Here is a 17,196-nt window from a genome sequence, read left to right as displayed (position 1 = left end):
CGCTGCCACCAACAGGAGTACTAGGAGTCCCTATTTTTAGGGCCTTGAGGTCTAACTCTCTGAGACTCAACTCATGAGCCATCCTCTGTTCCTCCCTCTCCTTTTCCAACCTAGCTAGCTCCCACTTCAGCTGTCATTTCTCTCTCCTGTCAGCTAATTCGGCTTCGGTCAAGCTTCTTTCAGAGACACTGCTGCCCCCCCTTGAAAGTGTCCTAGGACCCGTTAGTAGGTTCCCCACCTTAGGTTGGTACAGTCCATCCACTCCGATGATAGTGTCCCGATCCTCCTCTTCCTCCTCCTCCTTCCCATCTGGGTGCGCTGCCACCCACGCTCTCAAGCTGGTTTGGAGTTCCCCCTTTTTAGCACCATGCTTGAAAAACACTCCCATACTTTGGCAAAATTCCCTAAGTTGGGCCACAGTATAGGTCTCCAACTCTTCCAATTCAAAATCCATCTTGCCAATTAGAGTCAGGGACAGCCACTTGGAAGAAGTTAAGACATGGGGTAATTACCTCCACCCACCACCAGGAGTAAATTTGGAAAAGCAAAAATTATTAATTAGGGAGTCCGCTAGGAGAAAACTCCAGGTGTAGGCAAGTGGTGCACACTGAGTTACTATTAAGTGGATGCAAGCACAAGCTCTAATCCTACCACTGATCACTAATTATGTTAGACCTGGGCTTACCAGTCCACATAGGGTAGCCTGGCACAGAGCGGGTTTGGCTAATCTCCCAGGCGACTTGCAACAATCACTTACAGTAACCCAGTGCCTAGCCACTAAAATAATTGACACCACACCAGTTTAGAAAAATACGGGTACCTTTTATAACAGTTCTTTTAGTTATCTTGTTCCGTTCAGCTTATTAATGATACGTTCTTTTGACACCTCTTACAACAACTTCTTGCACTTATAAAAATTCTTCAGTACATTGTTACCTAGAATCAAAGGGTTAACATTTACACTTATGACTTCTATTTAGACATTCGATGGATGTTTTATATGAGGTTCACTTAAGAGACATTTCAGGTTAACTCAAATCAGTACATCATATCCTCAGTCAGGTTAAAGAACCCCCTCCTCCTTATCAGGTTGAGCATTAGATGATTTAGCCTATGTTTTGCATAGAGTTACAGGTTTTATAACACAATGGCTCTCTGGGACACTTTATAGACTGGTCAGCAAAAACGCTCGGTTACTTAGTACTCAGATCATGTCTTTAATGTCCCCCAAAGATCGACTCCTCAGTGATGAGCCCGTTAGCTCCAATTTAGTTCCTCTGGGCCGTCTAGTCTCTAGGACCGGGAACGTAGGTTTCTATTTTTGGAATCCCTCACCTTCTCCACACAACTTGCTTACTTGTTTAGCGGAGCACCGCTTTCTCACTTCAATCCGTTTCACCATAGAACTGCGAGCAAACCTCACCGCCAGTCTCTTGTGCTCCGTGTCGATTTCGCAGCACAGCCAGGTTGCTTTACTTCAGAGCCTGTGCTGAGGAAGGGTCGCGTTGATCAGGCAGAAGCGTTGGGATCGCGTCTCTGAGTCTCCTCACTCGAGCGCCCCCGTCGCTTCCTTCACAAGCCGCTCACTGGGCCTACGCAAAGGAACAGCGTCTGAGGCACGGGCCGCCCTCCTTCCCATGCAGCCGGCAAGCCCTCTAACAGTCCCGCCTTCAAGCGGCTGATTCACCAAGGCCACTCCGCCCCCTGTCAATCTTAATGGACCCCCAACGGGCCTGCGCAGGGGAGCAGTGTTTCCTCGAACTTGCTCCACCACCTTCCGCTTTCCCCACAGTGTAAACCGGGGTCTGGTCTATCGCCTGCTTCAGGACCACGGGGCAGCCTGTTTCCCTCACAGCGGCTGTGCCACCAATCCAGGGAGCGTGACAGAGGGGAACCACTCTCCCAACAACACAGGAGGAACCGATGGGACCCAGCCAACGTGGCAGTGCACAGGAGGGACAGGGTAAGAATAAGGCTGAATAATTCCCTCCGTCCGGGCCCTGCCCTCTCAAAGCTCCAAGGGACTGTGGTGGACTCCCTCGCCAGGGGTAACAGGGCAGAATCTTCTACTCAGCTCGACCACACTACCCTTTTCTTCTCCTCAGTCTATCAGGTCCATCCTAGTACTAGAGGTCAATTCCTCTTAACTCGCCAGGAGACCCCAACCCAGTCCAGGAAGGTGGTCAAACAGCAGGGCCAGATCTGTGGGTAGGGGGACAGTGGCAACAGTAAGGCAGCAACCCTCTATCAAGAAGTCAACCCTCTGAGCTTCCTAACCCTCTAGCTCCACTGCCTGCACTCCGACTGGTTCTGTGTCCACACAAAATCGCCGCCCAGGTTCTGGCCTTTTATAATCTGGGCTCTGGCTGCTAGAACCAGCCAGAAGGTTCTAGAATTTCCCATAGAGTCCTATGGTCCCAACTCCTGAGGTAAAGAATTATGGCAGTTTAAGCTACCATTTTGTGTCTCTGCATCCCCCTCTTCTACAAAGAGCGTTAAGGCCTCAAAAAGCCACAGGGACCAAGTAGCACCTAGCCCCCAGGACAACACTCAAAAAATCCCAGTGGATATAAAAGAAAAATAGAAAACTTAGGAGGTTAAAAAGGGACAAAATAAATAATTAATAGGAGGGACCACCCAAAGGGCTGACAGGTCTAACACGCGTCCCCCCCAGCTGAAAGTGGGGAGAGCTACCCAACCCCTTGGGAGTTCTCATCATTAAGGCGGAAATACCTGGAGAGACCGTCTGCACTAAAACCATTTGAGGTACTGGGGACTGCTGTGTTTAGGTCTGGCATGAGAGCGCAGCTTTGTTAGATACTTATTGTTACCATTTCTTAAAAATATACGCAGAGTATGCATTGACTCCACCCAGAGCAGTATTTTCAATGCCGAGTTTAATTTTAAATGTTTAGTCAGGACTCAAAATGTGAGCCAGCCCCAGTGGCTTTGCCAGTGCTTGTTAAGTTATGTTATAGCAAAGGTATGGATGTATTTCAATTTTCAGAATGATCCTACGATCTGAGTGTTATAGGACCATCTGTTACAATTTACAGTTTATTGCCTGCCTTTCGTTCTACATTACCAAGTAGAGGGGCCACACGAGAAATGTGTCTGGGCATGTTGTGTTGGGTGTTGTTGTCTTGCTCACAGCACCAACACACATGCAGTGCTGTCCGCACGGGCCTGCTCTATTTAAGTGGAGATGAACCACAACTTTTACCTCTAACCCATGCTAGCTCTGTTATAATGGTCACGCTAGTATCCGTCTTATGACATTTACGGTGTATGATGTTTTCCAGGTTGACAACATATGTCCTGCTCGATCACAGCCTATGATGCCCTTTTAACAAAAATTGTTTACCTGCAAAAAAGTCTACATTATTTTTGCTTATCCTGGCCCAGGCCTTTCTCTGTATTGGACTTTACGCCCCCTCTCCCCGCCCCCCAATCACCCTCTTAAACTCTAGCAAAAAGACTTGACTTCTCTATACACACCCTTCCCTTATAGAATCAGACCTCTCCCCATTATTCCAACCCAACTAAACTCATGTGTCTAATGCAACACTGGCCCATATAATATAGATCACCCCACTTTCACTCAGATCCCAATGACCTAAAAATGGAGTGCATAGGCTGTTTGCTGCCATAAAAACACAGAGCACCCTTCTACTTAGAACAGCTAAGAATAATAGGGATACAGACAGAGACAAGATTGACAAAATGGGAAACCATGAAAAGGAAATACGGTTTTACTGCAATAAGAACCCCTGTTAATGGATCTCATTATCAAGTCCATATGTATTATAGGCAAAAGAAAACATTTGTCTAGACAGACTGACACGAGGGCCAGCCAGAATACAGCAATATGGAGAAGAGTAAAGTAGGATACAACAGACATGATCGATCAAAAGCAGGATTATACAGGACATCAGCAACAAATAAAAAAGTAAAGAAGCGACTGGCACGAAAAAGTGGGGCATTATGACCCACACGAGCCTTTACCTTTCATGAGGCATGACTTCTCCACATGCTGGTGTGCACACTGCACACCTGCAAGCATGCTACATAGAAAAACATACTGCAGATGTTTTTAATATATACCATGTATTTCATACCTACTTCTTTATACAAGTAAATGAAATAAAATCATACTTGGTAATGTACCAAAAATAAATGTTTTAGATGGGTCCCAGTGAATCAATTATTAATCCTTCAAAGACCGCGTCAAAAATGTTTTTTTCACAGCCCAAGATTATCCTATGAAAACCCTTTTATATCTCCGTGGCACCCTGCAACTAGTCTCCCACCTATTAGTGTTATTAAAGTACTTTTCAAATTTTGTAGGATCACTGAAGTACCAACTTGGTACACCATGTAGTATTAAAGCTTATTATGATAGAGGCGTCTAATTGCACATTCTTCACCATTTAAATACCTCCAGAGATCAGACTGGATCTGGAAATGTTTCATTGCATTTCTCTCCAGCGCTGGCAGGTGGCATCGTACAACATTGTTTCACCTTGTGCTGTTCCGTCTCCTGCGGACGGGATGTCGGGACCAGTTTATATAGGTCACCTGTTCACCCTGGTGTCAGTTCTTTTCTTTCCATGCCAACGAATGCAGATCTGGAGCTTCAACTGTCATTCAACAGTTTTGGCAATTTTCTTTGAAAATTTGACGTGCATGACGTCACCTAAACCATCAGGGTTTAACCCGTGTATGACATGCAAACAACAGATGTCATTTATGGAGGCACATGAAGTCTTCTTATAGTGTCTTGGTACTGGCCATGACTCAAAGTCACGTTCATCATGTGCTAAGATGAAAAACCATCTATGATCACAAGATGAAGCTTGCTGTGACAGATGAGGAGGTCAAAGACCTGTTCTTGGTCGATGTCTATAGTGACACGATTCAGTCGAGGTCAAGAGCGAGGACCCACTCTCCTTCCCGGGGCCATTTGTAAGCTCAGACTTCTTCTAAATCAAGTTAAGTCAAAATGGAGTCACAAAACATAAAAAACATAAACATGGCTCTCCTGCATCATGTAAAGTAAAAAGAGAGGTTTCCCTTTAGGTAATAATGTCACATCAGAAGTAATCACATCACATCTGTTCGCTCATCTCAGGCACTCTTCTTAAACCAGTCAAAGGTTGTGAAACACTTACAAGGAAGATATACACTTAAAAATATATCAAAACAGACTGTTTATTATAAAGTTTAAAAAACATTCATTTGAATGTACAAGTATATTAACCCCTCGGCTGCTTCTGCAATTTCGCGGAAGTGCGGCCGTTTGAAAAAACGGGCGGGGCCACGTCGGCCATTGGCCGACGGCAGCACCAGTGAGGTAGCGTTGCCGTCGGCCAGCATGGAAGGGGTTAAAAAACAATTGATAGAAACATTAAAAACACAAATTATATTCATACAAAATCACAGGAGAAAATAGAGACAATAGATTTTGTCTTGCTGGTGTTAATTTAGATTAACTTGGTACAACAAAAGGGCTGAGTTTTCATGCCCTATAACCCCAATATTGTTGACCTCTCCAAATTTAACAAACACAAGGGTGTCAACGCGTTTCGGTAGTCTTAAATTGTTACAACCCCCTTCATCAGGACAGTTTATATATGCTTCTCCTAATAATTGATGTCACCTAATACAAAATAAAACAAGCCATTCTTTTACCTTTCGGGCAAAAACAGTATTTTAACATCAACAATATTACATCGAGTTGAACATGGCTACTGCAATCTCATCCGGACAGAACTCAAACAGGCATATACGATATGAAAAATGTCATCATTGTTTTCAAGACTAGAAACATTATCGAAAACATGGAAAGGTAAAAGGTTCACACCCCAATCCATATGTCTCTATATACTTGAGTTCATTGTCCCAGCCCTATCTTTTTGCCCCGTTGTTCTTTGTAAGTGCTTCACTCATGGTATACTAATGGAAAACACACTCTGTCATTCTCACAACCGCATTCACTCCACACTCTGGAGATATTAGCAACTCGCCTGTGCAATCGCACATGTGTGAGTGTCCTTCTCAATTTTCATAAACACGATATTCCAATATAGCAATGCAGCAATCTGTAGAATATAATACAAATGCTGTTAATGATCCAAATCTATTCTCATTGGACCATTGTCACATAAGCAGAATCTTTCCCTGTAAACTTTACACATGGGGGATTACCTTTAAAGCGACTCTCTTTTTGAAACGAGTTCACTAAACCGTTATATTAGGTTAACTTGAGGCCAATACCTGTTGGTTAAAATATAAATGCACAGGTTAGGTTCACTGTTATGGTGTTCTAATCTGTCAGCTGCCTCACCTAGTTGTTTAAAAAAATGTTTTTACCTTATTACTTTGTGTGCGCAAATTATTCATGTGCCACTGTATAGGCGTTTGCTTGTGGATACTCTCTGCAAAGTCACCTATATAGTTGTTTATGTGTATATCCTATTAAAATAGCACAGATAACAATAGTGACGCACATAGTGTCTCACCTGTGCATCGCGGTGATCAGAGTTTTATTGTTAATCTTGGACCCGGGGTATCTCCTGCATCATGCCACTAGTGCCATCAGAGTCACATGACGCACCTAGCACCTCTAGGCGAAGCCATTGCATTGTTTCCGTTCCGGCCATCAGATCAATTTGCAATGCCAGATGAGCTCCAGTAGCTGAAAAAATGCAATGGACTCGATCTCTGGTGCTGTTTTGGATCTGTCTCGGTCACCTTCAGCCCCAGTGATCCAAAGGGGCCTATCGTTGCTCAACCATCGATGGATGCTTTCTTGATGCCAGTTGTACCTCTGGACCTTGATTCTTGGCCATTAGCCGCATCAGCCCTGTGTCCATAGACTTCGAGTGCCTTTAATTCCATCTTCTGCACCATGTCTGATGCCATGATTAAACTGTCCGATGCCACTGGCTCCGTTACCTGCACCGATACGATAACACCAGCACTGCGGATCATATCATGCTTTCAGATTCTGAGGCCAGTGCACCATCTGCTATGGTTTATGCACAGTCAGAGCCAGATTTCTAGAGGGATAAATATATTTTTGATGATGAGTATACCTAGGTTGGTATTGAGCAGGATTTACAAGATGTTAGTGGGCTTGATACATCCAAAGATGTTGAGTTATCATCCCAAAATCATCTGGCTTTGGCCACTGAAGAGCTACTGTCATTTGCCACTGTAATACGTAGGGCAGCAGATACCTTTGATCTCATTCTGCCCACACAAGAGGTCAAGACTACCATGTTAACAGATTTTGGACCTGCTTTGTTCTTCACAAGAGCCCTTAATTCCTTTTCAATGAGGCATTGACAGTGGTATTGATGGGCACCTATCCTAAACCAGGATCTTGCCCACCAATCAATCGACAGATTGCTAGAACTTACTGGCTGGCTCCAGGAGAACTGGAATTTCTTCTTCAACACCGACTCCAAAACCATGGTAGTACAGGCATCAACTAGTCCTACTAACTCCAAAGCCTTCACTACTGCTGCTCCTGACAAAGAGCCTAAGAAAAATGGTAGCTTATGCAAAACGAGTTTTTTCTCCAGTGAGTACTTCCTGCCTTTTAGGAAGATGTTCTCATGCTTTTGTGGAACCTGGTATCAGATGTATTATCAGCTGTTCCATAAAACAGACACTTGTAAGATTAAAAAAAAGTCTAGTTGCTGTTGGCCAAGACACAGATAACTTTTCTATTAAGTCGGGGCTGGGTTCAGCTGATAGTCTGAAAAGAGCAATGGGTGCAAGTGTGGGTATTGGACGACATGCACTGATACGTTCAACTGTTTTTGCATGGATGTTCAGTATTCATTGTTGGATATGCCTTTTGATGGTTCCAGACAATTCAGAGAAAAGTGAACTCAGCTTTGAGAGGTTTAAGGAGAGTAAGGTCACATCCTGCTCCTTATGTTTAGCGCCACCAGCTCGCCAGCTTCCACAGCAGCAATGCCCCTTTTGATGCATTGGTAGGGGTTACCTTTAGAGACAGAAGCAATATCCGCCTCAGTTGCAACAGACCATACAGTCTTTTAGAGGCCATGGAGCAGGATGACAGCCCTCAGGACTCCAGGGACAACGTTCTACCGAGATCCCAGACTCTTCTTACCCAGCCCCATGAAGGCCTCTCTGATTTAAGCTTGGCATCCCACAATTACCCAGTAGGCAGTCGAAACACATTCTGCCTCCCTGGATGGAGGAGTATTGCATCAGACCAAGAGGCGCTCCAGATTGTGGCACAAGATATTTCTCTATCCTTTCAATCCTTTCTACCACAACTTCTTACTGAGGACCACTTGTCAATTCTCCAAAGAGAAGTTCAGATTATCTTAAGCAAGGGTCAATAGAGAGAGTACCGGTTACTTTCTGATTCTGAAAAAGGACGGGGTCTTTATCCCATCTTAAATTTAAGCCCTCTGAACTTCTTAAGAAAGGAAAAGTTCAAAATGCTCACCCTGGCCTAAGTGTGGTCTGCCCTGGATCTAGGAGACTCGATGATAGCAATGTACATGCAGGATGAATATTTTCATATCCTCGTCCTATAGGTGTTAACTGCGGTTTCAAGCAGAACAGGAGTAATTCTAGTTTTCTATGTTCCCCTTAGGGATGACCAGTGCACCTGGGTTGTTCACAAAATTGATGATAGTGGACACAGATTGTTGGAAATTGGGTTACTGGTTGACTATAGGATGAGCCCTGGTGAAGCAGCAACCACAATTCCTAGTCCTGGTAAGGCACCAGTAAACCGCAAATAAACCTGTGCTCACCAACTTGTAGCCTGGCACGGAGCAGTCAGGCTTAACTTAGAGGGAATATGTAATGTATTTGTGGAACACTTCAATCAGTAAAACAGTTAAAACATTGCACAAAACAATGCCACACCAGGTTAGAAGAATAAAGCAAAATCGAAAAACTAAAACAAGACCAAAATGACAAAAATCCAATCAGTGGAACCCGTGTTATGAATTTTTAAAGAATAAACTGTAAAATAGTGCCTAAAAGCATAACGTGCAAAATGGGAATATCTGGTTGCACTGGACCTGGCCAAAGTAAAAAGTTCAGGCCGACCAAGATGGAGCATACAGTCCCAGATTAGTCCCATTCAAGGTTTACCGCCTCAAGTTTTCAGGAGCAAGGAGATTGTCACAGGTGGTGTGCCGCATGGCGTGAAGAGCAGGTCTGGCATTGCACAGGTGCAGGCTGGAGCTTCATCTTGGCAGTCCCCTGCAGGCTGATGATGCTGCAACGCAAACAGATAGGCTGGCGGGAGCCTGCACTGATTTTCAATACAAGAAGCGTGGTTCGGTTGCAAATGGTACCATTCATGGCGAAGAGCCCAAAAGCTTGATTTAGGAGCCTACTGAGCCACACCAAGGGTTTAGGATATGAGGTTGCCACTTAGGGGTCAGGAGTTCACTGAAGATGGATTCAGGAGCTGTTGGGGAGCCTTTTATATCACCGAGGCTCTTTGGATCACTCTTAGGTCCTGGGTTTATGATGGGTTGCAGGTCCAGCTCTTCTTCCCCGGCGAGAGGGCAGCATGCAGTAGGTCACTATAGCAGGGCAGCAGTTCTTTTAGGGAAGCAGTCCAGCAGAGAGGCAGCCCTTGTAGCAGCACAGCAGTCCTTCTTCCTGGCAGAGTAGCCACAGCTCTAGAAATGCACTGCAGTGGTGGTGTCTGAGATCTTTCTTTTATACACAGTTATGCCATTGAAGTAAAGTGAAACTTCTAGAGGCATGCCTTTGAAGTGCACAGATTCCTTGCCTTCCTGGCCCTAACTCCAGACTAACTACACGGGGTATGCGGCCCTTTGTGTTGAAACAGCGCATAGCCTATTCATGTGTAAGTGAGGTTTGGCCCAGCTCCTCCCTTCCATAATGCCAGTGATGGCTCATCCAGTCACACCTAAGTTCCTATTATGTGTAGCTGTCTAGGAGGAATAAACAAAGCCCCAAGTGCCAACTACGTCCAATTATGTGACCAGAGTCATGCCAGCATTTGAACTCATATATGTTTGTTTAAGTTGTACGGACATTTGAACACTTTTAAGTGCATCACAACCATCTATTGTAAAAGGTTTATTTTGCCATGTCGACATGGCAGGGGAAAACTGCACACAAGTCTCTGCAGTGACAGGCCTGAGACATGTTTAAAGGCTTCTTCAGTGAGTTGCACAAACAGTGCGGCAGGTCTACTAGTAGCATTTAATTTACAGGCTCCGAGCACATGCAGTGCACTTTACTAGGGACTTGTAAGTGAATTGAAAATGCCAATTTGGTACATGCTAAATGTTACCATGTTTTGAGTGGAGAGCAGAAGCGCTTAAGCACTGGTTAGAAGTGGTAAAATGTGCAGAGTTCTAGGCCAGCAAAAACGACGTCAGTTAAAACAGGAGGTCTAAAGGTAAAAAGTTTGGGGGAACCATGCCAAAGATGCCACTTCTAACAAAGCTCATCTGCAGAGATTGGTGATACCAGTCTTCCCGCACCTCATGACTGATTACTGAAGGCGGACTCAGCTTAAGTGGGCGCAAACACCTCCAGATGATGGCCAACCTATTAACATCGTTGGACACACCTGACTCCTTGGCAGAGTCTCAATTTCATCAGAGCCATTCCAGATACAGTGCTGTTTCAGGCCATCCTTGCACCACAACAAGTCCTGGAAATTTGGACTATGATCCCGATGTTTCAGTGTGCTGAGGCTTCTGAGTCTCTTGGCCTTCTGCATTCTGCTTATATGCAACACCAGGTGGGACATGGAATTTTAAGTCTCAGTGGGCTCCATCCAGGTGTTGGAGGAGCCTGTGAAAGAGCTGCAAAGTTTGTTACTTGACCATAGCTGGACAAGCGGCACACCCCTCTCCATGCCCACATCCAGAGCTGACCATTGTGACATATGCATTTTTACTGGATTGGAGAGGTCATTTGGGAGAGGTGGAGATCAGAGGACTTTGATGTGGAGAAAAGCTTCCATCGGTCACCAGTCTGTTGGAGCTACAACCGATTCGCTTCGCTCTAAAGGCTCTTTTTCTGAAAATCAAGGGGAAGCAAGCACAGGTACTTACGGAAAATATGACCGCCATGTGGTATTGCAACAAACAGGGTGGCATGGGGTCATGGGTTCTGTGCATAGAAGCTCTACGTTTTGGAACTGGCTGGTAAGCCTTCCTGCACAAAATTATCATTAGTGACGTTTTGCTCCTTCTATGTGTGCTGCAGGATGCAACACACATAGAAAGAGCAAAAAACAAAAGCAATAAAAGTATTTCTCCTCATTGCGCTACTCTAAAGTATCCCTTGTAAATCCTTGTAAATCTGGGGCAGTGTCAAAAAGCCATAAGTTTTGCATGGGAACACCCACATCAACACCCATAACACACCCCTTTGAAGCAGAGTACTGCATGAAAGACGACCATATTTGCAAGCTGGTGTAAAGCCATGCAAAGTGGTTTTGCATAGCCTTGCAAATATGGGCCAGCGCACAGGGCCACCGGAGCATCAAAAAAAGTGACGCTCCGGTGGTGTTAGGGGCTTGTAAATATGCCCCTTAGTGTCATGACTTTGGAGTTCTCAAGGTGGTCTTTATTAAGAGACACATTCCCCCTACATTGGGGCTCGGGACTCCTGTATGCCTTTCTTCCCCTACATTTCCTGTCCAGAGTATTCAAGTAGACCTGGCCTAAGTTATCCTAGTGGCTCCAAACTGGGCGTGGATAGTGTAGCACTAGGAACGTCTGGCCATGAGTATCTGCCCTCCAATCTGGCTGCCTCTTTGGGAGGGTCTCCTCTCACAGCAGCAGGGCAGGGTCCTGCACCTGAGTCTGCAGAGCTTACACCTCCATGCATGGAGATTCAGCGGGTATAGCTAATGGCATATAATCTCCCTCCTGAAATGGTTAGTGTAATCCTAGCAGTCAGGCGTCCTTCCATCAAAACTGTTCATGCAGGACACTGGTAGATGTTTGTGGTGTAATGTTTCTCCCATCAAATACAAATCTTACAAACGAACAAACTTCCCTTTCTGATATTCTCTTGTTTTGTTTGTCATTGACTTAGGAAGGCCTTGCTGTAGCCACAGTTAAAGGTTACTTAGCAACCATTAGAGCCATGTTATCTTTACCAGTTCCACCATCTCCCTTGTTATGTGTTTCTTGAAAGGGTGGATCCATATGTACAGAAGAGGACTACCTCCAGAAGGATTGCCTTATGTATTAAGATCTGTTATGGGCTGTCCAGAAAATAGCCCCTATTGGACTTGTGTTCTCACTGTACTAGAACAAAGGCTTCTAATATGGCGCTAGCGCGTGATGTTCCAGTCTTAGACATCTGTAAGGCTGAACTTGGGTGTCCCGCCATACATTCACTACACACAAGTGTCTGGATTTTGTCTATTCGGTCCTTCATGATTTTCTGGTCTGATCTGTTTCATAGACCCACCACCTGAGAAGTACTGCTTTGGTATCTAGTCAAAAGGGGAAGGATCTGCAGCTAGAAGTCTCTATCATAAGAACAAGCTCTTAGCTTCAGTACAGTGTTTTCTGGTAGGGACTATCTAACCGTAGATTCTTCACCTGCCCTTCCATGTCCCTGTTGGTACGAAAGAGTACAGAAAGAAACTGACACCACCGCGATCAGGTGACCTATGTATACTGGTCCGGCTGTCATGTTCGCACAAGATAGAATGGCACAAGGAGACACAATGTGGCACGACACCTTCTGCCAGTGCTGGAGGTAATTACTATATCCTGATTCTGTCTGACCACTGGAGGTATCCAAAAGGTGAGCAATCAGTAGTTAGATAGTCTCTACCAGAAAAGGCGTTATCAAATGTAAGTTATTTGATCTTTTCTCTAGTTGTTTGATTAGCTTTTTGAAAATGGTTCCTTTTAGCCATAACCCTTTCATTTAAATCACTAAAGAACTTGGTTTTATCTTTTCATGCTATGCCAAATCCTTCATCTCCCTTTCGAAGCTCAATGTTTTCCGGGCGCTTTTAGCACCACAATGATAAACTGCCTTAGCAGCTGACCTTCCTTGGCTTGGAAAGTGATGTTTGATGGTCATTCTGTTACAATAATTTTTCCTGGTTGCCTTTGCAAACGTGTTTACTTTCCCAGTTTTGTACAAAAAACCTGGAGGGTTGCTTTTTTTAGTTGTACAGTTTTATTTCCCACCTTGGACTCTGCGTTTCTTACATTGCTCTTTGCTGGCGTTTCGGCAGCATTAATAAGAAAAAGACTGATGAAACCCAATCAATGGCACTGACGAATTATGCTTGTTTAGAATAGTTTTCTGGTCTACAATGGTACGTACAGTAATTATCAGCATTATTTTCTCATTAATTTTTAAAAACAACGCCAAAGATCAAATTTCGAAATGCCTAAAAGGAATGAATAGCACTTTGATTCTCAATCTGCAAGCAATAACAGATCTAAAACATGTGTGTTTTACTCCCCAGGCAAACACCAAACTTCTCATTATTCACAGCAAAACAAACCAGTGCCTGGCAGTACTTAGAAAATTTGTTATGTGGTAAGTTATCCAGTTCTTTAAAGGCGAGAACTCGAATTTCATATTAATCTAAAAGTTAGTGTTTGGACATGATAAATACAATAACGGAAATCCCTTTTGTATCCTTTCCGCTTTACTCTCTGTTATAGAATATTGTGGGTTATTCTGTATATTTCAGCAATTCAAGAAGACCTTCATAGCCTTCTGTGGTTGGAAAATAGTTCCTTCTAGTCAATGAAACCATTTGAACATATTGATGCTTATGTGTGAGTGAACATAGCTAGTGAACAACGAAGTACTATATGTCAAGGGTAATGGAGATAACGTAAGTTCATGTATGTGGTGCATTGCCATTTTTCTTGACCACCCTGTGCCCTCTGGGAAACGGCCTTTACAACGAAGCCGTTTCCCCGAAATCTTTAACCACGCATGCAGTACAACGCATGCGTGGTTACCACTAATGCCTTTACCACGCATACCTTTACTACGATGTTTGTAGTAAAGGCATATGTGGTAAAGGTAAAAAGAAAAAAAGGGGGGCTTGGGGGGTCTCCCCCCCAAATAAAACAACTCACCATAAGTCACGTCGGCGTCAGCGTCGTTTAAGAGAAATCGAAAACAATGTCGTTTTCTCTTAACGACGTATGACGTCACCACGCAATTATTACAGGAAAAGTTTATCCGTGGTAAACGAATTCCGTTGTAACGCATGCGTGGTAAAGGCATGCGTTGCAACGGAATTCGTTGTATCATCATATATTCGTGCCCTCTGCCATCTCTACATCTTTCACTGTGATAATGCAGATTGTCATTAATTTAGTTCATAGTGTAGGCACTACCAATTACTTTTAAAATCATGACACATGCGTCCCTCATTATATATTCATCTTGCAACATTCTCTACAGTATCTCCACCAGAGTCCTAATGTCAAGTTCCTGGTGCGTAGACCTACAGAAGTGAGGAGATAGAGTTTTGTATAAAAAACCATGGGTGGTAGCTTGGGAACACCCAGGTGCCACCAATGGGATGTCTCTTTGTTACAATGTAGCACATACCACTACTTAGCTTTAATTGCAGGTAACTTTCCAGAGCAAATAAAGTTTCGCTCTGGAAAGTAAATAACAAATCAACATTGTTCCAGTTTGCATCTCTTTTTGTGACTTTGTGCCCAGGCAAACTGTTGATAAATCTGCCTGTGCAGCATTGCGTGTTCACTTGCATATGAGTGTCTTGATGGTGAAATGGGTATAAATATCTGAAATCAGTGGCCAAGGCTTTTTTATTCTTGTTTATTTGCTAGTTAAACAGCATCTTGTGTTTAATTTAATATACCGGTATTAGTTGTCTTTTGAGGCAGGGCACAGCTGTTGGGTTAAAGCACATGTCTAAGGGTGTTGTGGATGAGAGTTGAAAAAACCCAAGATTAAAGTGACGTTATGGTTAGGTCAACATGTCATTTAAAACATAACATGTCAAACTCGAAAAACAAGGACATTCACCAGTTATAGTTTACTGAATTAACTATCATTTGTGCACCCGCCATACATTGTGCTGTCATCAATTATGTAATTTCCAATGTCATCAGCGATATTATCATCTGTGCCATAGAACATGTCATGAGTGATGTAATGTGCCTAGGTGATAAGCAGTGCATGGCGGATGCGCATGTCATAGTTACTTCAATAAACTATAACTGGTCAATTTCGTCAATCCGTTAAAAGATGGCTGCCATGTACGAGTGCACATGCACACTGGCTGTCTTCTAATGGATTTTCAAGAAATGTAAGAAAATCCACTAGAAGATGGCCTCTGTGTATGACTCTCCTCAATCTGTGCTGCCTCTTCTACATGTACATAGAGTCTGTGGAAGTTTTACTCTATCTGCAGTCTTTACTGACTGCACAATCTACTTTGACCAGTCAATCTGAACTAACACTCCTACATTCCTTTCTCTGAGTCCATATTTAAATGGGGCATGTCAGAACTGTTTGCCTATGGCGTACCCAATGTAGTGCTTGTTATTTGCACTGGTTTTGTATTCGATCTTTGGTCGATATTTATGGAGTAGACTTAAAAAAAAAAACATCTGTAAGTTCTGTATCTAAATCTGAGTTTCTGTCCTTTTGAAGAACAGCGACTAAGATCTGGAGCACGCTTTCATAAATGAGCATGTCGCGCCAGCAGATTCAGCGATGCAGTGATGCAGTGGATATAAGGATGCTCCCTTTCCATCATTTTCAAATATCCCGCCTCTGTTTTACATGTACATGCGTTCTGTTGGTATTTCTAGCTCTATTACATGCATTGCCCCACCTTATTCGACTGTAATGTTTGCATAAAGACAGGATTATAGTGTTCCTTTGGACCTGCTCACAGAATTAGATTTTACACTGATTATCATGAAATAATGCAGTGGTTTTTTTTTAGGACATGCTTTGGAAAGGAATATGAAGTCACTGCTCGCACCTTCCTGGATGCCCACAAAGCTGAACAAACGGTGAACCACTGGATTGTCGTCACTGGTGATCCTGGGAATGAAAAACTCTCCATGTTTACCAGGCCCGAGGTTCCCTTTGAGAAAAGTGAGGAGGACGAGAAACAAGACAGTAGCGACCAAAGTTCAAAGACATTGTGCACGGATAAAACGCAGAGCAGTGGCTCATAATTTATTTCTCAGTCACAATGGTGTATGGGCCGCAGGCTTCTCATAATAAAAATGTTTACAATCCGTGTTTCCTTTTAATTTAGTATTCTATTAGGTGCTAAACACAGAACATGCGATTTACATGCCTTGCAGCACTATGAGAAGATTGGCATAGCAATCCCAATCCGTGGATAACCACTGTTTACGCATGGGACGGAATTACGAGTTTGGCTTTATTTAACAAATCCAATATCTATTGGATGCATTAAATACCTCACCTTTTGTTAAATTTAGGCAGGTCAAACCTACTGAAATTTGAAGTGGGAAGGTCATACGGTATTAACCATACCATGCGGATTTAAGTGTGTTAAATACCAACCTTTGAATGTTATTCCCCACAAACTCGTAAGAGGGGTATCGTAATGTATATAACACCTACATTCGAAAATCAGGGCCCCTGTAACTAGCTACTAACAGTATGTTTTAGGCAATTCTAATAATGTCGAGTCCTGCTCATGCAGGCTTAGGACATGCAGTAGTTTCTGAAGACCGTATCTTAAAATAAATAGATTCTGAATTGTTTTCCAACCATTCATTCTTAAACCTAGAATTGTCTCAATGTACATAGTCAATGTTTAATATAAATAACAGGTTCGTTTTGAGCCCAGTGGGCTCCGCGCCTGCTCCATGGGTCGGTGGAGGCCTTTATCTCTACCCAAACTGCCTCCCAAGGGACTGTGGGGCACAAGTGAATGCAGCAGTACTTTGGTGCATTGGATGCCTTTAGTCAGAGTTGAATGTTGAGTGGGCTTCCATGTTGATGCATCCTGCTCAGAATTCTATTTTAGTCTTGCACACAAACCTATAAAGGTGAGTTTATTGCTGAGAGAAAAATCAATTTTGCTGATGCAAATGGAGTTTTCTGTCTACACATCGGACACATTTTAATATTTTCCTCCCTGGTTCCATCATACCGTGCGTGCCGGTCCCTGCTAAACCA

The 17,196-nt window shown here is 43.6% G+C and overlaps 1 protein-coding gene across 2 annotated transcripts in view; it reads left to right on the top strand.

Annotated features, from left to right (window-relative positions):
• The window catches only part of CFAP161 (cilia and flagella associated protein 161), a 113,453-nt gene extending 97,173 nt beyond the window's left edge, over positions 1-16,280 (top strand). For both annotated transcript variants that reach the window (XM_078682925.1, XM_078682926.1), the window contains 2 exons: positions 13,499-13,572; positions 15,980-16,280. In XM_078682925.1, coding sequence (XP_078539051.1) covers positions 13,499-13,572; positions 15,980-16,217 — 312 coding nt within the window. In that variant the 3' untranslated portion in view covers positions 16,218-16,280. The remainder of the gene's footprint in view (positions 1-13,498; positions 13,573-15,979) is intronic.
• The last annotated feature ends 916 nt before the right edge of the window (positions 16,281-17,196 follow it).

Source organism: Lissotriton helveticus, chromosome 3_1 (genome assembly GCF_964261635.1).
Source record: "Lissotriton helveticus chromosome 3_1, aLisHel1.1, whole genome shotgun sequence".
Lineage (NCBI taxonomy): Eukaryota > Metazoa > Chordata > Amphibia > Caudata > Salamandridae > Lissotriton > Lissotriton helveticus.
Note: the sequence above shows the minus strand (reverse complement) of the source record. Positions and strands in the feature narration are given on the sequence as shown.